The sequence below is a fragment of the Triticum urartu genome, chromosome 3 (genome assembly GCF_003073215.2).
Source record: "Triticum urartu cultivar G1812 chromosome 3, Tu2.1, whole genome shotgun sequence".
NCBI lineage: Eukaryota > Viridiplantae > Streptophyta > Magnoliopsida > Poales > Poaceae > Triticum > Triticum urartu.
The window spans coordinates 617011393-617038951 of NC_053024.1; the positions used below are offsets into that span (position 1 = coordinate 617011393).

At 44.9% G+C, this 27559-nt stretch overlaps 3 protein-coding genes across 3 annotated transcripts; 1 reads left to right on the forward strand and 2 right to left on the reverse strand.

Moving 5' to 3' along the window:
• Positions 1-2681: 2681 nt before the first annotated feature.
• On the forward strand, positions 2682-18194 carry LOC125545376 (sterol 3-beta-glucosyltransferase UGT80B1). Its single transcript, XM_048709296.1, has 14 exons — positions 2682-3198; positions 9288-9421; positions 9801-10043; positions 10661-10772; positions 11068-11238; positions 12557-12620; positions 13290-13347; positions 13496-13670; positions 14441-14571; positions 15717-15819; positions 16151-16227; positions 16762-16809; positions 17401-17550; positions 17726-18194. The coding sequence occupies exons 1-14, from the start codon at positions 2991-2993 to the stop codon at positions 17924-17926; spliced, it is 1875 nt and encodes a 624-aa protein (XP_048565253.1). The 5' UTR covers positions 2682-2990; the 3' UTR covers positions 17927-18194.
• Positions 7044-9255, reverse strand: LOC125545378. Its single transcript, XM_048709298.1, has 2 exons — positions 7440-9255; positions 7044-7275 (listed from the first exon to the last, which is right to left on the reverse strand). The coding sequence occupies exons 1-2, from the start codon at positions 8446-8448 to the stop codon at positions 7232-7234; spliced, it is 1053 nt and encodes a 350-aa protein (XP_048565255.1). The 5' UTR covers positions 8449-9255; the 3' UTR covers positions 7044-7231.
• Positions 18195-21643: 3449 nt separating the features above from the next.
• On the reverse strand, positions 21644-23120 carry LOC125548861 (peroxidase 2-like). The gene is made up of 2 exons (XM_048712389.1): positions 22803-23120; positions 21644-22714 (listed from the first exon to the last, which is right to left on the reverse strand). Exons 1-2 carry the CDS (start codon positions 23028-23030, stop codon positions 21944-21946), a joined length of 999 nt encoding a protein of 332 aa, XP_048568346.1. The 5' UTR covers positions 23031-23120; the 3' UTR covers positions 21644-21943.
• Positions 23121-27559: the final 4439 nt, after the last annotated feature.

Here is a 27559-nt window from a genome sequence, read left to right on the forward strand (position 1 = left end):
GAGTTAGCCAGCGCCTTAATCATATTCTTCTTTCTCCGGATGCTTGCTCTCAAATGGAAAAATTTTGTGTTTTTATCCCCTGCGGCCAGCCACTCTATCCTGGATCTTTGACGCCACATCAACTCCTCCCGATGGTAGAGCTCCACCAACTTATCATTGATCTTGATCTCCGCATGTGACGGTCCAGTCCTCCCCGGATTCCCTCTCAAGCGCTCAAGTTCAGCTTTAAGAGATTTTATCTCCTTTCGGACGTTGCCGAAAGTGTCAATGTTCCACCTAGATAGGTCTGTAGCAAGATCAGACATCTTCCTCCTAATCTCCTCAACTGTATGGCCCGGGTGTTTTGAGTTCCACCTCTCCAGAATGGTGTCCCTCCACTGCTCGTGGGTCTCCCACATGGTCTCGTACCTGAAAGAACGTTTACATGTAGGCCTCTGATGCTCATTAATCTCCAATAGAATAGGACAATGGTCCGAAGTTGCAGCAGTGAGGTGTGATAGGCTTGCAAGAGGGAACTGAGCGCTCCACTCAGCCGATCCAAGAGCCCTATCCAGCCTCACACGGGTAAAAGTTCCTCCAGCAACCTTCTTCTCAAAAGTCCAAAAGCGTTCCTTATAGCCCAGGTCCATCAACATGCAAACATCAACAATGTCTCGAAAAGCCTGAATTTGGGCATTGCTGTGCTGTCCAATACCCACATGTTCGTCCGGACGTAGAACCTCGTTGAAATCACCAATACAGAGCCAAGGGAGTGCACTCAAAGTACTTATATTTTTTAACATTGTCCAAGTTTGGTGTCAGAGATGCGTTTGTGCCTCTCCATATACACAAGTAAGCCTCCATGGATCCTTGCCAGGATCAACAACCGAGCAATCAATATGATAACACGAGTAACCCAAAATATCAAATTTTATTGGATTGTTCTAGAAAACTCCAATTCCTCCACTCCTCCCTTGACTATCTATAGTATAACAATTATCATAACCCAATGTTCCAGCAAGAGCTTCTACCCTACCTCTCTCTACTTGAGTTTCTACGATACAGAGGATAGGGGGGCAAACTTCTTCGCTAGATCGCGAAGCTCATTAACTGTCGCGGCGTTGCCCGCGCCACGACAGTTCCAGCATAAGGTATTCATTGCCCCCGGCGTTCCTCCGAGGTGGAGGACGCCGATTTGGGATCTAGGGTTGTAACAATCTTTTGTAACCTTCTCTGTTGACATCTTGGTCCGCTTCGGCTCTTGCTTGGAGCTTGGACTGACTGGAGGGGGGGCACCGGTAGCATCAGCGGGGTCTTCCCTGCTAAAATATTGGCGTCTGCAGGTGCCACCTGCGCTGGAGGGTTTGCCACCAACAGCTTTGCCTTCATATCATCTTGGGTACGCTTCTGGTTCTCATCGGCCTCTTTCATCGCCGTGTCATGCTCATCTTCTGCTTCGGAGTAGAACTCTGTTGTTGCTCCTCTCCCAGCAGTTTGTCCCGTCCTTCCTGCACCTCTTCCACGACCTCCACGAACACCTCTTCCCCCATTGGGATTCTGCCCCGGTCCCGGTCCAGCACCTCTGAACCACCCCGCGCGCAGTTCTTTAAACACTAAAGCAGATTTGGCATGGATGCCGTCGCCGTGCTCTTTGTACTGATGTCCCAAGTGGCCGCATACCGCGCACCAGTCCGGTAACCTCTCATATTTAACCTTGAAGATCTGCCGCTTCCCCTCATGAACCAGACTGACAGCATTCTTAAGAGGCTTGTGTACATCAATGCGGATTCTCACTCTGTAGAAATTACCCTCGAAATCTTGTGACTTAGGTTCAGCATATATATATTCTCCCACCTTCCTTGCAAGGGGTTTGATGAGAGGGTAGAAGCCATCAGGTAGATCATGTATCTGCAGCCATATCTCCAGGGAATCAAGCTTGACCAGCGACGGCTTTGTGAACCCACCATATTCAGCAAGAATCACCGCATTGCCTTTGTAGTTCCAGGGCCCCTCATCCATAGCTCTCGCCTAAGCATGCAAATTGCAGAGTGTAGAGGTTCTCCTCGAGGGGTCGAAACTGCACTGGTTGGCGAGATCCCATGCTGCCCTTATTGTCTTGAAGAAACCATATTGACTGTATTTCTTTTCCGTATGGACTCGCGCTATGGCCATCCATCGAGTTTCCGTCGGCGGCATCGGATGTTCCTTCTCCACCACCACATCATCCATGTCCTCCTCTTGGAATCCCAATTCACTCATCAGCGCCTCCAGGTCCGTCGCAGCGTTGGAGCTCGACGCCTCAGACGCCATCTTCTTTCCCTGACCCGAAAAGAGAATCGATCGGGTACTTTGTGACCTAACCCTAGCAACCCCCAACGCCAGAACCCGAGCGCCAAGACTGCGCAGCGCTCCAAAGAGCACCCCCTTGATCAGTCCGAACGCTACCGGCCGGCGAGAACGGAGGGAGGGGAGACGAACCCTACAGTGGCGATCAAATCGCCGCCGAGGGGAAGAGAAACCCTAACAGGAGGGGACGCGTGCGAGAGAAAGCAGCGCACTGTCACAATGTGTTTGTGGACCGCAGTAAAAAACTGGATATTTTTATGTCCAAAACGAAGCCCAAGTTGCTACGTTTTTTTTTTCCGGCACGGTCTGCCTGGTCCCGCGAGCACGTTGCCAGCTTCCAGTCGGCCAGGAGTCCATTGACTCCCCCACGCCAGCGGAAACGGCATCTGGACGGGCTCCACCCGCCCGTCGTCGCTCCCGCACCAAACGCCAGCGAGTCCACCTCCACCTCACCCTTCTCGGCAGCGAGCCGGCAGCCTCGTAGCTGCACGTCCCTCTCCGCTCCCCCACCTCGCGCCGCGCCCATACTCCCCAAGGGCCTCGAAGCTCCCGCCTCCACGCGGCGCGGCCAATGCGAACGCGGCGTCGCGGGCGCCAGTAGCAGTAGCACAGCATCTCCCCCGGCCGGCCCGGTCAACCCCGTCCTCGCCTTCCACGAGGGGGGCATGGGGTGCAACAGCGAAACGTCGGTGGCCGGAGAGGGGACCGGGAGCGGCGACCTTCGGAGGAGGAGAGCGGGGCGGGACGGGGCGGGCGCCTCGTCGTCCTCCTCCTCCTTCGCCGAGGGGACGAGGGAGTTCGTGCTGAGCTCCATGGACGAGCGGTTCTCCGGATCGGTCGACGCCGATGGGTTCCCCTCCTCGCGCCGGGAAGGTCTGCTTCGAGATTTTGTTTTCTGTTCTATGCTCAGTGGGGCGTGTGATTTGTTAGGATTCAGCATACATCAGGGGTTTACAGTCAGAAAGTCAAACCTTGCCTTGTGTCTCCAAGTTCAGTATCACTGACAATGTAAATGTCTGGCGGATTGGGTGCTTTACGTTTTGATGAAAAAAGGGGGCTGCCTTTATGCTTTAGTCAAGGTAACCTCCAAATGTTGAAGGGCAGTTCGAGCCAAGGTGTAAACTGTAGTGTTCAGTGTAGCAGGTTGCTGCTTTCGGTTTTCCAATTTCGCTCCTACTGTAGAGAACCAGTGGACTGGTTATCATTTGTTTTTATTTTGATTTCTGCGGTTTACTAGCCATGTTCTCTATTTATAATTGGGTTTGTCTAGGACACATCTAGATGTGACACCTGATGTCCACTATGTTTGTGGTCTATTTCTTTTATCCCAGCTTTTTTTTTGTTCCTTGTTGCTGCCTTATTTGTTGGAGCTTAGATGTGACATCCTTAGAAAACATCTAGATGTGAATTAGACAAGCTGTTTATAATTGGGTGTGTCTAGGGCACATCTAGATGTGCTCTAGTTATTGCACATCTAAGTGAGTGAATCAAGTATAGAGAGGAAAAGAAAAAAGAAAAAAAAATATCCACATGAATCTCAACGTAAGATCAATGACATAGGACTTAGATGTGCAATACTTATGGCACATCTAGATGTGCAATACTTATGGCACATCTAGATGTGCTTTAGCAAAACTGTTTATAATTAGTATGTGCATCAATCTATTGCACTTTCAGTTCCCCTTAAGGAACAACAACGTTTTCAATGGAACTGTGCGGAACACCATGTAGAAATCATCTGTCTCAGACTCTCAATATTAAAAAAGGGCAGCCCCAGTGCATGTAGCTCCTGCTTGCGCAGGGTCTGGGGAAGGGTCCGATGTTAGAAAACGTGAGGAAGAGAGAATGACCGAACAGTTTTCTGTATTGAGGAGGAGAGAGATATATACAAGGTTACATGGGCCTGGGCCTCACTCTAGACTATGGGCCTGGGCCTGTACAAGACAAACACAACATATATACTTAACACCCCCCTTCAAACTTAAGGTGGGTCAGGAGCATCTGATACACCAAGTTTGAGAGTGTGAAACCTATGCTGATCTCTAGTTTGTGCCTTGGTGAAGAAATCTGCGACTTGAAGCTCTGATGGGACATATTGTAGCTTGACAGTGGATTGTTGACAATGAGATCGAGTGAAAAAGGCATCCACACCAATGTGTTTGGTCAACTCATGCTTGACTGGATCATTAGCAATCTGAATAGCAGCAGTGTTGTCACAAAGAAGAGGTGTTGGTGTATGACATAAGACACCAAGATCATCCAATAGCCAGCGAAGCCATACAATCTCTGCTGTAGTAGTAGAGAGAGCCCTAAGCTCTGCCTCGGCGATGGAGCGAGACACAGCAGTTTGCTTCTTTGATTTCCATGCAATGAGAGATGTACCAAGAAATATGCAATAGCCAGTGACCGAGCGACGATCAATAGGATCACTCGCCCAAGTGGAATCAGAGTAAGCATGAAGCTGGAGCTGACTGGAATTAGCATAGAACAAGCGGCGAGATGTAGTTCCCCTTAAATACCTAAGGACTCGGAATAGGTGACCATGATGAACTGAGGTGGGAGCACAGACAAATTGACTGAGAATATGGACTGCATGTGCGATGTCAGGTCTGGTCACTATGAGGTACACTAGACTGCCGACAATGTGACGATAGCGAGAGGGATCCTCAAGAGGAGTGCCATCAGTAGGACGCAACTGCAGATGAAGCTCCATAGGTGTAGCAGCAATGCGCATTTCAATGAGACCTGAGCGAAGAATCAAATCCTGAGTGTACTTTTGCTGGGAGATATAGTAACCACCATCAGTATGCTCGACCTCAATCCCGAGAAAATAGCTGAGAGACCCCAAATCTGACATCTGGAATTGTTCACTCAATTTTTTCTTAACAAAATCAATATACCCAACATCATCTCCAGTGATCAACATGTCATCTACATAAAGTAGAAGCAATGTACGGCCATGCTCAGATGTATGAATGAAGAGTGCAGAGTCATGTTCACAAGGAGAAAAACCGGCAGCTTGAATCACAGAACTAAACCGCTCAAACCAGGCACGAGGGGCTTAGGCTTGCTAGGCTTGCTTAAGCCCATAAAGAGCCTTTCGAAGACGACAAACATGACCTGATGGAACCTTGATACCTGGAGGTGGCTGCATATATACTTCCTCATGTAAATCACCATGAAGGAAGGCATTCTTCACATCCATGTGGGAAATTTTCCATGACCGAGTACCAGCCACAGCAATTTGAGTTCGAACTGAAGTCATGTGAGCAACAGGAGCAAATGTCTCATCATAATCTTTCCCATGAGACTGCTGAAAACCTCTTGCAACAAGGCGAGCCTTGTAGCGTTCCACAAAACCATTTGACTTGGTTTTAACCTTATACACCCATTTGCAAGTGATAGGGACTGAACGAGGAGGTAATGGTACCAAATCCCATGTACCAGTACGCTCTAAGGCTGCAAGCTCCTCAGACATAGCCAGTTGCCACTCAGGTGACACAACTGCCTCCTGATAGGTACTAGGCTCAGAAACAGCCCCTGCATATAAGTCCTTTTTGTATCGCGTTGCTAGAGAAGAGCCGTCAGTGCAAGGATTAGTAGTACTGGCTGGAGGAGTAGAAGACAAAGGCATAGATGACTGCGTGTCACATGGAACTTTAGAACGACGAGTGTAATGGAAAGTATTGACTGGAGGAGTAGAATAACGACGAGTGTAATGGAAAGGAAGACTATCTAGAGGTGGAGCTAGTGGAAGAGAGAAAGGAGCTGGTGAGGAAGGAGATGAAATATGTGGTGGAGATGGTTCTGATGTTAGGACAGAGGAAGGTTGTTCAGCTATGGACTCATCTAAAAAGATAGGTGGAAGTGAAAGAAACGAGGTAGACTCTAAAGAAGTTGAGGATGATGGTTTAGTGGAAGGGGAATAGAAGAAGGGTTGATCCTCAACAAAAGTGACATCACGAGAAAAGCGAATGTGGCGAGCAGAAGAATCATAGCAACGGTAGCCCTTATGTTCAAGACTATATCCAAGGAAGACACACTGAGCAGACTGAGCAGTCAACTTGGTACGCTCACGAGGTGCTAAAAGAACATAACAAGTACAACCAAAGACACGGAGGTGGTCATACGTGGGAGGAGAACCAAACAAAACCTCACCAGGACACTTGCCTTCAAGGCGAGTAGAAGGTTGGAGATTGATAAGATAAACAGCAGTTGAGATAGCTTCACCCCAAAAATGAGTGGGGACAAAGGAAGAAATCAGAAGGGTACGAGCTGTCTCAACAATATGGCGATGCTTACGCTCAGCAACGCCATTCTGAGCATGGGCACCAGGGCATGAAAGCTGAGGGAGAGTACCCTCAGATGAGAGAAACTCGCGAAAAGCAGTAGATAGATACTCCCCCCGGAGTCAGAACGAAAAACACGAACAACACTGGAAAACTGAGTATGGACCATATGTACAAAAGCCTTATATATAGAAAACAACTCAGAACGATGCTTCATAAAATAGACCCAAGTATGTCGAGAGTGATCATCAACAAATATGACATAATGTTTGTGGCTACCTTTTGAAACAAAGGGGGAAGGACCCCATGCATCAGAGTGCACTAAATCAAAAGGATGACTAGAATGAGTAGTGCTGGAAGAGTATGGAAGCTGTATTTGTTTCCCTAGCTTACAACCCTTACAGTGAAAACCAGCATCTATGGAAACATGACCCAAAACACCTTGTCGAACAAGGGTAGATAAACGAGAACCACACAAGTGACCTAAGCGATGGTGCCACTGGGCAAAAGAAAACGACGAAGTGGATCTTGATGTTGATGCAGCCATCTGGAACGCGGATGTGGTGGAAGCTGAAGGAAGGTGTAAGGTGTCAAGGATGTAGAGGGATGTGGATCCTCTACGGCGATGGCCAGTTCCAATGACCCTCTTGCTCTGACGGTCCTGCACATAACAAAATGAGTCATCAAAACCAACAAAGTAGTTCATATCAGCAAGCTGGCCAACAGACATAAGATTCATGGACAGCTCTGGAGCAAAGGAGATGGCAGGAACAGAAAACTTGGATGTGCAAAGAGAACCCTGATGAGTAATAGAACAAGGTGTACCATCAGCAGTCTGAACAGAGGCACCATCCCGCACTGGCTGGCAAGACACAAGCTGAGAGTGATCAGAGGTCACACGGAAAGAAGCTCCAGAGTCCAGAACCCAAGGCTGGGTTGCAGCAACAGCGGGCTGAGAGAGAACAAATGTAGAAGCACCCCTCGCTTGCTGCTGATAAGGAGCCTGGGGTGCACGACGCTGCTGATTGAGGGCCCGTCTAGCCTGAAACTCAGCTAACAGCTCTGGATGAAGCTTGAAACAACCATCTCTGTGGTGTCCTGCCTTCTTGCAGAACGAGCAGACGACAGTTGAAGGTGTGGCCTTGGAGGCACCTGGCCGCTGAGGAAAAGCCAGAACACTAGTGTGTAGAGTCTGCGCAGAAGTAGCCCCAAGAGAACGGAGACGAGTCTCCTCAGCGATCAAGCTAGCAAGTGCCTCTGTCAAGGTGGGAGGAGTCGTACGACCAAGCAATTGAGTGCGAATGTTCTCAAAGTCTGGCTTGAGACCCATCACAAACTGAAACATGAGAGTCTGATGGTCATACTTTTCCTTTGCTGCACATGACTCACAACCAGAATTACCCTTTGGAACCATGGAACCTAGCTGCCCAGTGATGCGAGTGAAAGCTCCATAGTACTCTTCTATGGACATGTCTTCTGGCTGCCGAGTGTTGTGTAAATTCTGCAACAAGGAGAAATGAAGTGCACTGCTGGGCTGAAGGTAGCGCTGCTCAAAGTACTTCCATATCTCTTTAGCTGAAGTGTGATGCTCAAGACTCATTCGGAGTGAGGGTTCAACACCCAGAATTAAAACTCCCATCACACGATCATCGATCCTTTGCCAAGACTTCCTTGCTGCATCATCATTTGGACTAGGTGGATCATCTGTCAGATGAGAAACAAAACCAGCCGTCCTCAAGACAGTCCGGGCAGAAAATGCCCATTCCCTGTAGTTTGAACCATCAAGCTTGATATCTACGATCAAAGAACCAAATCCGAAATCATTTCTTGCCATAGTGGTGAGCGGTCAGCAGCTGGAAACACCCAATCTGATAGCAGCTGCAGGCAGCAACAAGAGAAGAGCAGCAGACAGCCACAAACAGAAGCTGGATCTGGATCTCACTGGATAGAAGGTGGAGCTTGTTGGATCTTGCTGGATAGAAGGGGAACGCCTGGAGCTTGCTGTAGAGCAGGGAAGGCACCAAGAGCTTGCTGGAGATGGCTGCTGGAGAGCAGGGGAAGTATTCTCACAGAGTAGCTGTGAGGACACACAGAGGAGGAGCAGCTCCTACAGGTTGATGACGAAGATGGGATGGGGCAGCGATGTGGATGTCTCCTCACCAGACAGATCCGCCTGAATCACCTCACCGGCGGCGATTTCATGGGTGGCGGCTGGAAGAGGGACTAGGGTTTGGTCCTGGTCTGATACCATGTTAGAAAACGTGAGGAAGAGAGAATGACCGAACAGTTTTCTGTATTGAGGAGGAGAGAGATATATACAAGGTTACATGGGCCTGGGCCTCACTCTAGACTATGGGCCTGGGCCTGTACAAGACAAACACAACATATATACACTTTGGGTCTATTGTACGCAGCCTTTCCCTACATTAGTGTTGAGAGTCTCAATATTAGTGTTGCAAAATTTAGTTCCCAATTGTATCAGGTAGTCCGACTGATGACGCCACTTTGCACTCTATTCAGAATTAAGTCATTTTCTCTTGTTAAACAATATCTGGAAAATCGCCTAATAGAACAACAGAAATGTCATCGTGCATAGTAGAATTGGCTTATTCTGTACATGTGTATTTTTAGCTCTGAAACATCATTGTTCACAGCTGTTCTGGTTTTCTACAGGATTCGGTCATAGTAAATCCACAACTGCAACTTCTAGTCGTTTTAGAGGGCAAGATCACGATTTTGTAAGGTCATACTCTGATAGGTTGCTTAAGTGTGACCTCACTTTGGATATGCTATCAGAAAATGAGAAGGTAAGCCTGCTAGCACTTACTTTGATTGATACCTTTGCACATTTAGTATAACATGTGTCATTTTTCCTCAAAAACTGTTAACACACTGTGAAATTGTTAGTCAGTCTGTACTTATACCAGTGATGTAGTAGTTTTGTTGACCTTCTAATATTAAGAGTTGGTGCTAGTGCATACTAGTCTCCTCCAGTGGAGCAATATATAGCCGCAGTTATGACTCTGTCTGCTTGGTTATGCTGGTCCCGAAAATAGATTGATGTTTGGTCTGCTGTTTACCACAATCTTGGCGGACTAGAGCTTGGTTTTAGTTGAGAAGAATTTGTGAACATCCAGTTTCGTCATACTACTTGTTATAACTATTCTTTGTTGTTTGGTATTTCAGATGAAGATAATTGAGAAATTGGTAAAGATCCAGAAAGATGGTACACTGGAGGTAGATGTGACCCGTAGTGCCCTTGTCGCATCAGAGCTCTCAGAGATTGATGCTTTTGGTTCTGTGCCACGTGACGTTGAAGAAGTTAAATCTGGATTTAGCAAGTCTGTCCCGAAGTTGAAGATTGCTATACTTGTCGTTGGAACACGAGGGGATGTTCAGCCGTTTATAGCATTAGCTAAAAGACTTCAGGCAAGTGAACCTGCAACTGCCCATTAGATATCCCAAATAACAAACGGGCATTCTTGAAAAAATATATGATATTTCTGTACTTTATTGGTATGCACTCAAATAAATAGGAGTTAACTTCACATAATTTCTCTGGAATTTCTGGATGATGGGATTGTTACTGCCTGTCCCACGGTTGACATTATCAGCGAGCTGATGCCTGTTTCGCTATTCTTTGAAATCACAACTATGTTGATTGTTTACTTATCTGCAGCACTACCCAAAATTTGATATATCCAACATTTGAGTAGCACTAGTTTTACATGCATAAGGTGGCTTCGTCATCGACCGTTAATTAAAGGAAGAATAACTCAGCAAGTGTCTACCTTGGAGGTGCTTCCGTGCTTGAACCCCCTCGAACTTTTCACAGAAAAGAAAGACATCTGCATTGCTGTTTAAGTTTTCAAGTAATCATGATGTCCTACAGCATCTTCGGTCTTCGCAAAGACGAAAAAATATATCTTACAATGTTGTTCAAGTTTCACGTGTAACTGTCAGAAACTAACATACTGATTTTAGCCTACCTTATATGTACATATATATGTTCTTCCTCTTAACAGAAATAATGGTATTTTCTGCAGGAATTTGGTCACCATGTTAGATTGGCATCTCATGTCAACTTCCGTACTTTTGTGAAGTCAGCTGGTGTTGACTTCTACCCATTGGGTGGTGATCCACGAATTATGGCCCAGTGTATGTTTTGCCGTCTATTGCCCTTATATATGCATTTGGCTATCTTTTGTTGACTAGATTGTTCTACTTTTGAGAATGTTTTGCATGTGATAGTCAACTTTTTTTTTATAATTATAAGACATCACAACTTTTACATTGTTCTCTAAGAAGCAGATGACTTCTACTCCCTCTGTCCCAGAATGTAAGACGTTTAACGTCTTACATGTTGGCACGGAGGGAGTAATTCTTAAGCAAATTAAATGTGTAAATGTGCACAGTCACACTCGATTAGTAAGGTATGCACTTTCAACTGCAGACATGACAAAAAACAAAGGGTTTTTAATGGCCGCGCCCACAGAGATTTCTGTTCAAAGAAAGCAGGTGAAGGAAATCATTTTCTCTCTTCTACCTGCATGCACAGAACCTGATTTGGATACTGGAATACCTTTCAGAGCTCAGGCAATAATAGCAAATCCTCCTGCTTTAGGTTTGTCTATCAATCACTATACTTCTCCTTAGCCTCATGTTATAAGATTTTTGCAACCTTTGTTGATTTAATTAACATGTTTCTGACTTCTTGTACCAAATCACATGTATATCCTCTGTAATTGTGTGGCTAGTTGCCACAGTAAATACCTTTAACCTGAGAATGGTTTGAAAACTGCACCATACCTCAACCATACCGCACGAATAAACTTGGGAACCCAGCCTCAACTAAACCCATTTGACAATTCCGTCAGTCCAACCAAAACCAAACCAATTCGATATTTCCACCCAAACTGAAGTGAACCGAGGGCCAATCTGGATTGAAACCGTTTGCTGACATTGGTTGAGAACCATTCGCTCAAATGGGTTGAAGCCTATACATTGCTGGGCTGTGCTCTGTCAGCTGCACTAGCTCTCACGGGTTTCGAACTGAGGATAGACACAGAAATTCAGAGAACAAGTTAGTTAAATACATATATTGACTAGAAGCTACAGCTAAGCTAGTGCACTGCTGAAATGCGTGTAGGACTAGGTACTTGCTAAGCACAATATTATCTTGCGTGTAGGATTAGGTACATGCTATCTCAAAGTTGTTGCTGTTCTACTACATCTTCATGGCAGCACGAGCACTGACCGCCGCGGCCTCTATCGCCAGTTGCCTGGTGGCAAGCCAGACCAGGTTGCCAGAGTGCGCCAGCCACGGCGGCGGATGACCGCTATGGGTAGCCGTGGGACCTCAGCTTGCCGCTATCGGTGCTGTCGCGGAGGTGGGGCCAGCGAGCCATGAGCAGCTGCGGCCGAGCGGGAAGAAGAGGCCAGCAGTCAACCAATCTCACCCACCGGGTGTGACCTATGGGTCTAAACTGTTTGGAACTGGAACAGTTAAAACCCATACCTAACCACACCCAGTTATTTTCTACACAAAACCAAACTAAATCAACCTGTAGTCAGACTCAACCTGTCAATAACCAAACTATACAAGCACAACAGGGGAAGCTGACCCAAAACACCCGGTTAAAGAAAAACCGTTCTCAGGTTTACCTTTATATATGTGGCCTAAGCCTCATATCGAATCTTAATCTCTACTTTATCTTTTCCATTTCACTGAAGACTGAACTAATTTTAGCTTCAAAGTTCTACCAACCTGAAGAGTAACTCAAACTTTGAAGATATAAGTGGTTCATTGACCCAATATCATAGTGTAACCGATTACCTTTCTCCCATGTGTTGTCTTGTGCATTCATACAACATTTCCATAGTGTGTCTCTTAATAGTATTATAGTGTTGTGTCCTCCTAACAAAAAATTGTATAATTCCAGGACATCTTCATATTGCCGAGGCACTTGGGGTACCTCTGCACATCTTCTTTACTTTTCCATGGACGTAAGTCTGTACTGTTCACTGCCAGCTTGAAAACATTTCACAATTTTAAATATGTCGTCATGTTTATCCTGTGAAGACAACAGATCACTTTTTTTTCTGTGTCTCTTAGTTACTGTTGATTGCATTAGAATATTATGTCTTGTATAGAATCCCTCTGGAACTGCTCACTATAATACTGCACAAAGAACAACGGAACTTATACTCTTCATACTGTTTACTCACCTAATAGAGAATATTTTGCCCATTCCTTAAGAGTACTTCCAACAGCTATCAGCCTATGACAGATTCACAGTTGACTCCCAGGGAAGGTCCAGTGAGTAGTGAGGACTATCCTTTGTAAAGTATAACGCTAGTCAAGAACCTGAATGAGTTGTTATACCTTAAATTTGCACCTTTTAATCTAAATATCTTAACTTGTAGTGAAAAGCCCCAAATGTGCTAACCTTTAGCTTTGTATAGGATGTTAGGCATTTCTCATGCATGCTAGCTTATCTCTTTTGGCTACAGTGCTAACAGGGTCATGAAACATGTAATCTTTTGAAATTGTAGCGACGCAATGATACTGTAAAAAATAGAACAACATTCTGCTTACTAATAAATATTTGTGATGTACTACTATTTAAGTGAGGTTGCTATATATATTTCCTAATTGTTAATGTTTGTAGGCAGGCCAACTAATGAGTTCCCTCATCCATTGGCTCGAACGCCTCAGAGTGCAACCTACAGGGTACATCCTTAACATTTTCACTATTGTGCACATGCCTTTTAAACATGTGAATTAGTCCATTTCTGTATATATTGCGAAATTGTTCTGTCTCAGTTTTCCTCCAAAATGTGGACATTCCGATTCTGACATCTTTACCCCTTGGCTTCAGCTATCCTATCTTATTGTGGATTTAATAATTTGGTGGGGCACAAGAGGATTCATAAATGATTTCAGAAAGAAGTTAAACTTGCCCCCTATTGCTTACTTCAGCACGTACCATGGATCCATATCACACTTACCTACAGGATACATGTGGAGTCCTCACCTTATGCCAAAGCCAAAGGGTATCCTGATATTACTTCAGTTAATTTTGCGATCTTCAGTATTTATCAGTTAATAAATTTGAAATTGTTTATCACATCTGTATCCATTATGAAACAAGCTTCCACATGCATACGGCATAATATCTATTCTTTCCTATGGATCCTCACTTTTTTTGGGTTTATGTTGAGTGTAAGCACATGCCTATACTATCTTTATTCCGATAGATTCCTTTCTGGTTTATAAACTTTGGTTAGCTGTATCTTATCAATGAACTTTTCGAGGAGACACAAGTTGAAACTTTATGTTGGGTCTAGGAAAGGTTAATTATCCAAGGTTTCACTGAATAAGCATCATTTGGAAGATTATTACGAACTGAACTGCAATGGCTCAACGCTAGAATGCCCAAGCAGATGACTGAACTCCGTCTAATTGGATAGATTAATTGCATCAAATGAAGGTTTATTTTGTATGCACTTTGTGTAGGAAGAGGAGGATTAGTTGGTTGTGTTTTAAGAACAAACTTCATACAAAGTTTATCCTGTTTCTTAGCCAGGCCAGATTGACTTGCCATGTGTTTGTAGCTTTTTCTTTGGATCCTTGGCTCTTACTGTCGTACATTATTAGTAATATATTTCTGTAGGGCCCTACCCTTCCATTTACATGAAAATAAAAGTTCTTTTAGATTAGTCATTTGTTAAGTTTTAGCTGATAGAAACCTCATGTTGTTGCAAAGTTTATGCTTTAATAATTGGATTTATGTTGCCCGCACTAACTATATTCTTGTCTGCAGATTGGGGTTCTCTTGTGGATGTCGTGGGTTATTGCTTCTTAAATCTTGGCACAAAGTATCAACCGCCGCTAGAGTTCTCACAGTGGCTTCAAGAAGGTTCCAAACCGATATACATCGGTTTTGGTAGCATGGTATGAACTTTATGTGAAAAGGTCTTATGATGATTATAAAGGACTTCCTTTGCTTTATCTGTACATATAATTTATGAGAAAATTTATAAAAATGCACTGTAGAAACAGGGTAAAAAAAAGTAATTCTGACTGTAATGCATCTCTTTTTTGCTACATGTAGTTACACCTCTGTTTCTTTGGTTCCTTGAACTGTAATTATCTTTCATGAGCATGATTTCACCATTCTTGATCACAATCCATATATATTTTATCTTTTCCCCCATGATGAATGTACTAGCTATGAAATTTTTTTCTAATCTTTTACTTAGATTCTTTTATCTTGGAAGTAAGACCTGGGAATCATGCCAACGGTGGTCATTACTTGATATACTAATCATGTCATGAACTTATTATGATGTTAATGTCTCTGTTGCTACTTAATAATGTATAACCTACATAGATTGTAAGATCACATGTCTTCAGATTTAATACGGAAGTAGTGGAATTGTTGATTCATCCCGTCATGCGCAATTCGATCTGTATCTTTTAGTTCCATATATTATTAGGATTCTCTTTACTTTGCAAGTTAGCCAAGATTATCTGATAAATATAGGGAGATAGATTGCACGAGGAAATCATAAGTCATAGACCATAAAAGTTGCCAACTCAGAGTTCCACTCAGGGTCTTACGCACCATACTGGGTAGGAAGTCCACCGTGCGCACTTGGTCGAGCCATGCCTCCATCTTCATCTCCCCCTTCAGTGGAGGAGCCAGGATCCGAGGAAAGGTATCAGAAGTCGAAACCAGTTACAACTAAAAAATGTGTCTAAGCACCCCAGTGCTGGATTTTTTCTCAAGAGTTGGAACATCTGGCTACCTTTTTTTATCTACTTTCAATCTAAATTTGTTTTCATCTAAAAACCTGCTATAATAACTAGAATGTACCAAAAACTGAGCTATCAATGTTTTGTTTGGAGTCAAACGAGATGAGTTCGCCAAAAGTTTCTGCAAGGCATAAAAAGAAGAAGCAACAACACTATGCAGTAGAATTTACCTAAAACTAAAATGGGTTAGAATATTAGCATATGATTTTCCTCTGCTTTTGTTTTGTTGATACAAGAGTAACTATCTAATTCTTATCATGTGCTGTATTTTATGTTTGAAGCCTCTTGATGATGAAAAAAAGGTCACTGCTATCATTTTGGATGCACTAAGAGAAACGGGACAGAGAGGAATCATTAGCCGTGGTTGGGGAGATCTTGGAAGCTGTAAGTTACCTATTCATCATTTTTAAATTATGGGGCCAACCAGCGGAGAGGGGAAACCCTCTTAGATAGGGCGATAGCCCGGTTGTTCTTAAATATTCTGTCCAGTGCTTGTCCTGTATTGAGGAATCTTTATATTGTACTCGAACATGTCGGCACTCTTCTATAGCATTGTTGTCGCAGACTGATGTTTCGTTCATCTTGTAGAAACTTACACAGGTAGTTAGAAAGGATTTATCATTAGTACTCCCCCCGTTCCAAGAATTATGGAATGGAGGGAGTACATAGTTTGCCCCTCTGCCTTGTTATTTATCTATGCAACATGCATCTGCAGTTTCAGAAGTTCCAGCTGACGTCTTCATTTTGGAGGATTGTCCTCATGACTGGTTGTTTCCTCGCTGTACGGCAGTAGTGAGTTTACTATTTCAACACCACTATTTGTTGACTTCAGTAATTTTCATAAAGTGGTTCAGCATGATGATAATGAATTTTGTGCACTTTTGTAATGTCAAACAAAAATTAGAAAGTTGTGGAAGAAATTTTCTCTAACTGTCAGAGGTCATTAATATCATGTCAGCAGCTTACTCATTTAAGCATGTCAAAAATGAATTTCTTCATGGCTCTGTCTTGATTACAATAGTTTTGGGCTGCTGGGGAGTGTCTAATAGATGAAAGCATGAAGTAAAATGGGAAGTTGTCTTCTTCTCTATAACAATTACCGTTCTGCTCCCATTATGTGCTATACTTTCATGGCACCGACTTCTATAAAAAAGCGTACTAAAATTATTTAATACAAACCTCCAATTAGCAGCAATATATTAGTTGAACAGGTACTTTCAGTTAAAATCTTGCTTCGGACTGATCTTGTAACACACCCAGTAGTAATAGTGTAGTGCTTCCGTTTCTGGATACAGTTACTAATCAGGTTGTTTGCTTGTCTATAAGGTGCATCATGGTGGAGCAGGTACCACAGCTGCAGGCCTGATAGCTGGGGTAAGCTACTAGTCTGCACCACTGATAGAAACTGAAAGAGTGAAGTGCACTGTAGATTCCTGAACTGTTTTAGGGGTGTCATGTAGTCCTTGAACTGTGAAAAATTGTCATCCAAGTCCATAAAGTGCAATAAGCGTGTCATGCTAGGCAAAATATAGGTCCTGACTATTCTAGTGATGAACTAGTTTGGACCTGGATGGCACACTTATTGCACCTCGAGAACCTAGATGACGATTTTCATAGTTCGAGGGTCTACATGACGCCCCTGAAATAGTTCAGGGACCTAGTTCACTTCACCCAAACTGAATGAACATAAGATCTCTTTGGACATGATGATACCTTCAAACTTTTTTACACAAAACATGGCACTCACCAGCCACCACTGGAACAAAACCATATGAAAGGTTCAGCTGACAATATTATCTGCAATGTTTGTAAAATAAAGAAACTCATTATCTCATGCTTGTTATGCATGACATCCTCGATGTATAAGACCTCTTGTAGTTAGTCTCGAGAAACCTACATTTGTTTATCATTTACTATCACCATTCTTTTGTGAATGTACTTGACTGCTCTTTGTGCTGTTAACAGTGTCCAACCACCGTAGTGCCTTTTTTTGGCGATCAGTTCTTCTGGGGTGAGATAGTTCATGCGCGTGGTGTGGGTCCTGCACCTATCCGTGTAACAGAGCTTACTACTGAGGCACTCTCAAATGCAATCAGATTCATGCTTGATCCTGAGGTAGCACTACTTTTCTTGCTCATTTTATAATCTGTGTTTCTAGACATTTATGATGTGCTCATTGCCATCTTCACTACATAGGGAAGTATGCTGTTAATCTTATGATGGTTAAACACATTCCTTGGTAATGAGCAGATGCAATGTTGTGCTAACTGATCCTGCTACTTTGCTGAAGGTAAAATCACGATCATTGGAACTGGCAATAGCAATAGGGAACGAAGATGGCGTCGCAGCTGCTGTAGACTCGTTTCACCGACACCTGCCTGCAGAACTCCCACTTACTCCACCACCCACCCCTGTAGAAGAAGAGCGACTAGACCTGCTTCAATTGCTTTCTCGATATCTTGAGAAGTGTTGTCTCCCGTTCAATTCTTAGTTGTCCATAGCGTAGATATGGGTCCAATTTATTTATTTATTTATGTGGTTAGGAAACAGAAATGGGTGTCTTGTAAAATTTGAGGGAGTGAAACAAACTGTAGTTCATCATCCAGGCCAATCGTCCAATTTCCCTTTCCCAGTGTGAATATCGGTAATAAGGGCGTGTTGTAGCTTTGGCGAATTTTTTGGTGTATCGCAAATAAGCAGCTTTCTTGTACATGAAATTTCGGATCGCGAAGAATTGTTGTACACATTCACCTTTCCCACCTTTGTTTATCTTGGGGAGTCAAGTACATCTTTGACATTGGTACCTCCAAAAAATGCAAGTCGGAGGTAAAGATCCTATACTTTCCGACCCTGTTCTATTTACACCCCCCCCCCCCTTTTTTTTCTCTCTTAATAATAGCAAGGGCATATGTTTCCTCTTATTTTGACAAATACATCCTCCCTTGGAAGCATGGCTATATTTGCTTCATTCCTGGCAATCCACTTTTGTTGCAATCAATCAATCATTAAGAATTTCTTATCTTTGAGGTTTGATTTGTTTGTTAGCTTAGCACAGATAACCACCTAATCTCAAGCCCTTCTCCTATCCTTTAATCTCCAATATATAAGGCACTGAACTTTTGGGCACCAAGCCCTTTCCCTAGAAGATTTACCGTTCGTCTAATTGGCCGAACACCTTGTGTGGAGGAGCTCCTAGCAGTGGCGGCCGATGATGGAGCTTAGGTGGCGATCGTGTGACACACCTTGTGTGTGGAGGAGCTCCTAGCAGTTCCTAGCAGTGGCGGCCGATGATGGAGCTTGGATGGCGACCGTGCGACATGGAGGTACGGGAGTCTCCTAGTAGCCTGCAACACCGATTCCCTCGCCGGTGATGAACACGAGCCAGAGGAAGCGATGGCGAGCTCGATGATGGCGGTGATGAACTCGGCTGCTTCCGGCGCCGGTGGCTCGCGTGGGTTTATGCTCGGGGTAGCCTACGACATTATGATGCTTTTGACAGTTTCATTCCTAGCGAATTGGGGCTTCGTGACAGCAATGACAACGAAAATCACGTATTCGGCAGATTTCGACTTCGGCGAGGATAGAGACAATGGGGAGGGAGGCAGAGATGGGGAGGGGACTGAGATAGACGGCGTGGAAGAGCGAAGTTTGCTGAGAGTTGCTCTTTTCAAAGCAAGTTTAGTTGGGAGGGGATAAGTTTTCAGGGATCAAAAACTATATTTTTGAGGGAGTAGTTTGCAAAACAGCTCAAGGCCGTCATCCAAAGAGGTATCATATCTCACCATGCATGGTGCTCAGTAGAGGAGTTAGTACTGATCCGGTGTGCGGGATATCGGTCGGAATAGCAGCAGGGAGCAATCTTGGCTTCTCCGCAATAACAGCGAGGAGGCACCGAACAATGAGGCGGTCGTTCATGGTCGGCGTGCTCGGCTCAAGCTGGTACGGGAAGCGGTGTTGAGGGTTGGCACAGTCAAACGTGCGCGTCATCTTCTGCGTCTCGAAGTTCACCACCCCCTCAACCTCAAAGCTGAACTCCGCCGTCGTCAGCGCCTCATCGGCGCCAGTGTGGACGAGGCACAGGAACGTGAACATACGGCGCACATGGGGATTAAGGCATAACTTGAAGAACCATCTGCTCTCTCCTACGGAGAAGTGTGTGGAGTGGGCGCACTCGACGCTCCGGAGTGCCGCCTTAAGCTCGGAGAAGCTGCCGATGGCGAGCTTGTGGGACCCGGCCATGGCGACGGCCTCCGGCTTGCTGGACGGAGTGGATGTTCAGATTCCTTTGGAATATGCACGTTAGAGCTTCAATTCCTATGGTTTTGTTGCAACCTTTGTACCGCCTCTAAAGGAAAAAAAAAACCACAGAAAGAAAACCTCCACATTTTCTGTGAAATTCCTTCATCCCGAATACAGCCTGACCCTTAGTTTGCCGAGTTTTCATTTTTTGCACTCGGCAAAGATTCGACTCGACATACTTGCCTTTGCCGACTAGTGGTCAGTCGAGTCATGTTTGCCGAGTGTGGAAGATCCGATGTGGTAAATTAAACAAAGACGATGCAAATATTCTGGGTACCATCACAATATCTAAAACTACATGAAACCTCTTGAAATTTTGTTGAATTTTGCCATGCTTAATATCAGTGAAAGGATCAAGTGTTAGAACCAGTTTGACCATGTATAAACCGTGAACAGTTCAAGGTTACAATGCGACTATGTAAGGTTTACTCGTTCCCAAGAACATGTCATTCGAGCATTAAGTTTTGTTTTTAAATACATGGCATTCTGCCATTTGGAGGTAGTTTGCACTTTTGTATAAAGAAAATATCTTCACAAAGTCACACGCATTCCGCTTGCTATTTTTAGCCTCTTTTATTCTCTTTGGGGAGAAAAAGAGACCGTGAGAAGAATTTGATGCCTTTTTCTATGCGGGTAGGTTGCTTTTCTACGCAAAGCGTGTAGAGAAAATATAAAACTGGGGGACGGGATTTGTTAAATTTTCAATGATCTTGCTAGCTGTGTGTAGGCGTATGTAGGCCAGCGTGTGGAAGCAATCTTCTAGGCATATCCAACACAGCAGCGACATTTCACTTGCTCTGCCTTCTGGCAATGAACTCGTTCGTTAAAAAATTGCTTGATCGTTACGCTTATACGAGTACTTAGTTATAATGACATTTTATATTGACGGAGGCAGTACCATGAATTGATTCATGGCAGGGGTTAAGATATCGTCAATTTTTTTTGTCATGCTAACTTTGTCTCAACTCGCTGGCGCACACAGCACGACTGATCATTAGCAGACGCATGCACAGTGCACTCGCTCACAGCGACGCATGGGGCCTACTGATAAATTCAGATTTCAGATTGGACACATGCATAGTCCCTTTGTTCGTTCCTAGTGCACTAGTGTTGTTAGTACTCCTACATGGAAAATCATAACGGAACCGGCTCCTTTTCCAGTTGTCGTTGATGGTAATAACATTCTCGATTTTTTTTTTGCAAAAATATCAGATCTATTATGAAGACTTACCAGTAGTACAAAACACTCCAAACATAATAAAAATTACATCGACGTCCATGAACAACCGAACGACCATTGCCGCCGCTAAAACGACCGCAGACGCGCCGCTGTCGCCGCTCCCATACTGGAGCCGGCCTATATAAGTCGAGGCACCAGGAATACCCTCCCCCGCCACCGACCGTCAGAGCGGCAGGCGGAGGGGACGCGAATCCACGGGCTCGCCGGCGAAGATCGAAGAGAAGAAGGCTTTCCTTAGCCGCCTTGCGAGAGGGGAAAGAATACTATGTGCGTACGCACCAACTGAGGTAATTTATGGTTTTGCTAACTCAGGTCCGTAATTTTCTTTTCTGGCGTCGGTCGATTTCAGATCAAAGCTAAAGGCGGGTTTGATCTAAAGGCGGGGACGACATGAGGAACGACAACAATGAGTGTCGGCCACGACGAGGCTGATCCAGTACCTCGTCGGAGATGGGGCTGCAAGCGGGAAAGAGCTGTGACATTGTTGGGTGCAGGTGTGGGTGCCGCTCATCGAAAAATTGGAAAGCTTGGTAGTTGCTGCGAGGGTAGTATGCAGTAGTACAACCGCTTGTATTCTTCTTGTTTTTCTATTGCTTGTATGCGTCTCATCTTTGTATCGTTGTTATTATGAAAATACAAGTAATGCATGCCTATGAGTGTACATCTTCAAAAAAAATTTGTTGCATGCATCACTTTATTATTCCAAATACAGAACATTATAACAACATTGCTTTGCAGTCACACATGTACTACCCCATATACACAAAGAATTACGTAGCTCGGAGAGAATTGGACAAAGAAATAACCAAAGGAAAAAACGACAATTAAGAAAAAGAGCGCAGTGAAAGAATTGCCAAATTTTACAATAACATGAACTCGCTTGCAGGTTAGAGCAAAGAATGAATCGAGATTGAGTGATCTTTCACCATGCATGCACACGTACGTACGTGCGCAGCTGTACCACTCCACTTAGTAGTAGTTGATTGCGCGGCAGTTCTTCCTGATCTGGCCCTGGTAGCCGGTCTTGACCTCGATGCCGGCCATCTTCACCATGGCCTTCTCGAACCTGTCCTCCCACCACCCGGGGATGTTGGCGTTGTCCACCACCATTCTCGCCGTCTCCGCCGACGTCATGAGCGCCGCGTCGGAGGTGAAGAGCACGGTGTGCGACAGCACGTTCTTGTAGTACTGCCTGTCCAGCTTGTTGGGCGTCACCACGTCCTGCATCACCGTCGGGTCGTTGCCGCCCGAGGTCGCGTCGGCCGGGCACTGCCTCCTCAGGAACGCGGCGAGGCCGCCGTTGATGTCGGAGGGGGCGTTGAGGCGGTCGGGGACGAAGGAGGAGCAGTGGGAGCGGCCGATGGTGTGCGCACCGGAGAGGATGACCAGGTCCTCCGCGTTGAGGCCCTTGACGACGAAGCTCTCGATGAGTTCGCCGAGGTTGGACGCCGGTGGGACCAGGAACTTGAGCGGCTCGGAGGCGTTGGAGAAGGTGCCGTCGCGGCGGCCGGACGGCATTTCGAAGTTCACCTTGCCCCTGCTGAGGATGCAGGAGGCGTCACGGGCCGCGAAGGCGACGATGTCGGCGCAGGAGACGACGCCCGGACAGGCCGCCTCGACGGCGTCCTTGATCGCGTCAATCAGCTCGAAGCCCCGCAGGGAAGGGTCGTTCGGCGGGCTGAGCTTCTCCGGCGTCGGGCTGAACGGGGTTGGGTCGAGTAGGACGGAAGCATCACATCCCTATTCATCAACAACTCAACAAAATTAACCAAGCCTGACTAATCGGCTGCAGATATATATATGTTTGCAAATTCGTTTCTTGCAGTACCTCGACGAAGCAGTCGTGGAAGAGCATGCGGATCATGGCGGCGCCATTGCCGGGGTTCTGGGAGATGGCCTTCTCCATGACGCCCTTGACAACGGCCTCCGCTTGGGGGCACTTGTCGTGGTAGAACCCGATCTGCAGTGGCCAGAAAGGGCTGGCCTGGCACCCCACAGCGAGGAGCAGCAATGCACAAGCCATCAGAACGTGCAGCTTTGCAGCAACAGCCGCCATATTTTCGAAGCTAGCTTGCTTGCTCGACTAAGATTGGATGGGAAGAGAGAAGTGTAAGTGGTCAATCGGTGGAGAATGCGTGTTGCCATAGTTCCAGCATGAAGCTACTTATATAGGTAGGCATTCGAAATTCGAAGACCTAGCCTTGGCCAAGAATGCATATGTTGCCGCGTGCTTAAAATTAACAATGTATTTTGGCTTCGTTGGAACGTTACTATACACCGGTGGTTGCCACCAATCTTAAGCGTCATTGAATTCGCCCAATGTGCTCTTTTTCTTCCCAGTGGCTCCGAAAATTAATCAAAGGGCGTTGGTAGTGATATGATACAGAAATAGTGGTAACAAACATTAGCCTGATGGTTACATACAGTTGACTCGACTGATATGTGAACCGGTCATGAACATAAGCTGGAGAGCAATAGCTAGATCGAGCAGCTGATTGGTGTGACCAGCTCCGTGTCTCTTTCCTTCCGGTTCTGCATACGATATGATCCGCCAGTGGCAGATGGGGACGCTTGTTTTTCCGGTTGTTGAGAGGTGAGGTTAATTAAGAACGTTTCTTTTGTGCTTCGTCTCCTTCAAATCTGTTGAGGCTTCTAGCTAGAACTCGAATAAATTAAATATACATGCATGCAGTGCGAGAAATTTCTGGTGAGGCCAGTTTGTTTAGGGGCCGGCAAGCGGGAGTCAACTAATACTAATTGGGTGTGTCTAGGACTCATTTAGATATAAGATAACTATGTCACATCTAAGTTGATTTTTTAGCACTTGTTTGTTGCCTTTTCTTTGTTTGTTGTTGTTTTGTCTGTCAATCCCAGCGTCATTTTTTTTTTTTGAGAATCAGCCAGCATGAGTAAACCAGGGCCACCCAGAGCGTGCTCGCATGGGCCAGGCCTAGTGCTTCTCCTTGATCGCTACCTCCTTTTCTTTTGTTTTCTTTGTATTTCACGCAATAGTACACTTTTTGCTCAAAAGAAAAGGCAGTACTGCACTCTGTATTTTTTTTATAATTTCTTTCTTTTTCTCTTTCAGGTTTAGTGTTTCTTCTGGCTTCCTTCCAGTTTTTTTCTTTTTTATATTTTTTGTATTATATTTTTTCTAATATGTGTTGAATATTTTTTCAAATATAGACTAAACATTTTATCATATACAGTGAACATTATTTCTTCGAATACACACTGAACAATAATTTAATATATGATTTAACTTTTTTTAATATACATTGACTTTCTTTCCTTTGTACGGTGAACTTTGTTTAATATATCTGGGGTAAACCTTTTACCATCACACACTAAAAATTTCAAAATGCACATTGAAAATTTATGAAATAAATAAATAAATGTAAGGGGAAAATAACAAACCCGTTAGAAAACCCGGAAAATGTTCACATATTCAAGAAATGTTTGTGGTTTTAAAAATGTTCACGTATTCAAGCTATGAGCTAGTTGCGATAAAAGGTAGACTTGCAACTAGGATTAAAAACAAAACACATGCTTTAGTTGTGGGTAGAGGATGGTCTTGCAACTTGGACAAGTTGTGAGTCGAGGGGGACTTGCACCTAGGACAACTATGAAACTACGAGCCAGTTGCGAGTCAAGGGTCGACTTGCAACTGGGACGAAACAAGCTATGCGCCCAGTTGCGAGTCAAGGGTGAACATGCAATTGGGATGAAAAACAAATGCACCTGCTCCAGTTGCAGGTCGAGGGTGGGCTTGCAAGTCTGACAACTACGAGCCCAGTTGCGAGTCATTGATCGACTTGCAACTAGGATGAGACAAACTACACGCCTAGTTGCGTGTCAATGATGGACCTGCAATTGGGATGAAAAACAAAAATTCATTCTCCGTTTGCGAGTCGAGGGTAGGCTTGCAACTCGGACAACTACGAAACTACGAGCCCAGTTGCGAGTCATTGATCGACTTGCAACTAGGATGAGACAAACTACATGCCCAGTTGCATGTCAATGATGGACCTGCAACTGGGATGAAAAAAACACATTCTTCGGTTGCGAGTCGAGGGTGGGCTTACAACTCGGACAATTATGAGTCCAGTTGCGAGTCAAAGGTGGACTTGTACCTGGGACAACTACGAAACTACGAGCCCAGTAGCAAGTGAAGTGTCGACTTGCAACTAGGATGAGACAACTTACACGCCTAGTTGCGTGTCAATGATGGACCCTACAACTAGGATGAAAAATAAAAACACATGCTCCGGTTGTAAGTCGAGGGTGCGCTTGCAACTCGGACAACTATGAGTCCAGTTGCGAGTCAAGGGTGGACTTGCAACCGGGAAAATTATGGAACTACGAGTCCAGTTGCGAGTTAAGGGTCGACTTGCAACTAGGATGAAATAAACTACATGCTCACTTGCGTGCCAATGATGGACCTACAACTAGAATGAAAAACAAAAACACATTCTCCGGTTGCGAGTCGAGGGTGGGTTTGCAACTCGGACAACTATGAGCCTAGTTACGAGTCAAGGATGGACTTGCACCTGGGACAACCATGAAACTACAAACCCAGTTGCAAGAGGATGAGACAAACTACACGCCAAGTTGCACATCAACGATGGACCTGCAACTTGGACGAAAAACAAAAAACACATACTCCGGATAGGAGTCGAGGGTGGGCTTGCAACTCGGACAACAATGAGCCCAGTTGCAAGTCAAGGATGGACTTGCACCTGAGACAACTACGAAACTACGAGCCTAGTTGCAAGTCAAGGATCAACTTGCAACTAGGACGAGACAACATACATGCCCAGGTGCGCATCAATGATGGACCTGCAACTGGGATAAAAAATAAAAACACATGCTTTGGTTGCGAGTCGAGGGTGCACTTGCAATTCGGACACCTATGAGCCCAGTTGCGAGTCAAGGGTGGACTTGGAATCGAGACAACTACAAAACTACGAGACTAGTTGTAAGTTAAGGGTCGACTTGCAACTAGGATGAAACAAACTACATGTCGAGTTGTGTGCCAATGATTGACCTGAAACTGGGATGAAAAACAAAAATACATACTCCAGCTGCGAGTTGAGGGCATACTTGCACCTGGGACAACTACGAAACTATGATCCCAGTTGCGAGTCAATAATTGACTTGTAACTAGGATGAAACAAACTACAGGCCAGTTGCATGTCAATGATGGACCTATAACTGGGATGAAAAATAAAATACAGGCAAAATAATAGGGGTCAAAGGTCGGTCAGTGAGAATATGGGGTCAAAATAATATGGGCCATGTGAAAATAAATGCGACAACACAAAACAAACAGGACAAGAGGACGCGCCACAAAAAAGAACAAGCTGACACGGACATGCATGATCGAGTTTGTGCGAACATGATCAAAATGGGATCAAAGACCGCGCCGCGGAAACACCCAACAAAAGACGCACATGCGAGCAAGTCGACAAGTAGACACCAAACACACTACGCGACACAAAGCACGCGTGATAAAGTAAACTGTAATCAAGATTTACACGACATTTAAGGCGAACATGTGACAAAGTGAAAACAATTTCATGAATTTTAAATGAATAAATGAAGAATAAAAAAATGAAAAAGGTGAAAACTGAAAATATAAATAAAAACAAAAATGATGAATTTAAAATACTACATAATTTAAAACAATAATGAAACAGGAAAAATAAAACAAAAATGAACAAAAAAATGAATACTAGAAGTCAAATGGGAGTTTGAAAAAAACAACAACTAGAACTGAGTGATGGCACATACATGTGAAAAGAAATGGAAAAACGCAGACGACGTCGCACTAGGAACAACCTTCAGGAGAACAGACTTGTGTCAAAAAGAAAAGGAGTACAGACTTGTGAAACCCAACAACGGGCCGACCGTGTACTAGCAATGACCTGGACATAGGCTGCACGCGAGACAACGCGCAGCTAGCAAGCTCAGCAGCTAGACCATCGAGTTTTTGCACGAATATTAAAGATAGACGATCCAATGGCCCTGCATTTAGATGTGAGTTCACATCTAGATGTGAAATAGCAAATCCAATACTAATTCCATGGTAGGAGCGCATCCTCAACATGAGGTCAATAGCAAAGTTTCTCACCACCCCACGATCTTGGGGACAAGACAAGTAGACACACAATTGAACAAGAACTCATACTTGCGCTTCAGGCCAGAGGCCGTGTTGGGGGTTCCACCAACGGAAACCCTAGCTACCACCAATGAAGAGTGGCAAGAGAGCATTGGGGCTCATCGACTCATTGGGAGGATGGCTATGAATCTTGAAATGAGGGCATGCATTTCGAGGCAACCCTAGCGAAAAGATTTTCTAGCGTAACCGGTTTCTACCGGGTACTGCATGGTCGCCCGATGGCGCTGCGATTGGTGCGTAGACGGCGTGAGGAGTACCGTAGTCAAACTTCAAACAGTGGACGCTCGATTTTCTTATTGCGCGAGGAGTAGCAGTTAGCGACCTCAGCATCTCCTCCTATGCTTCGCTGCTATCTTGCCGCTCCGTCCTGCCACACCTGCCCCCTCCCCCCTCACTGTGGATCC

Excerpts from the sequence above, each read along its gene's own strand:
- LOC125545376 (XM_048709296.1), top strand. The coding sequence starts at position 2,991 with ATGGGGTGCAACAGCGAAACGTCGGTGGCCGGAGAGGGGACCGGGAGC. Across the intron at positions 3,199-9,287 it reads CCCCTCCTCGCGCCGGGAAG|GATTCGGTCATAGTAAATCC; the intron begins GTCTGCTTCGAG and ends GGTTTTCTACAG. Across the intron at positions 14,572-15,716 it reads ACATCGGTTTTGGTAGCATG|CCTCTTGATGATGAAAAAAA; the intron begins GTATGAACTTTA and ends TTATGTTTGAAG.
- LOC125545378 (XM_048709298.1), bottom strand. The coding sequence starts at position 8,448 with ATGGCAAGAAATGATTTCGGATTTGGTTCTTTGATCGTAGATATCAAG. Across the intron at positions 7,276-7,439 it reads CTCTGTTCAGACTGCTGATG|GACCGTCAGAGCAAGAGGGT; the intron begins GTACACCTTGTT and ends TGTTATGTGCAG.
- LOC125548861 (XM_048712389.1), bottom strand. The coding sequence starts at position 23,030 with ATGGCGGCTGTTGCTGCAAAGCTGCACGTTCTGATGGCTTGTGCATTG. Across the intron at positions 22,715-22,802 it reads TCCACGACTGCTTCGTCGAG|GGATGTGATGCTTCCGTCCT; the intron begins GTACTGCAAGAA and ends GTTGATGAATAG.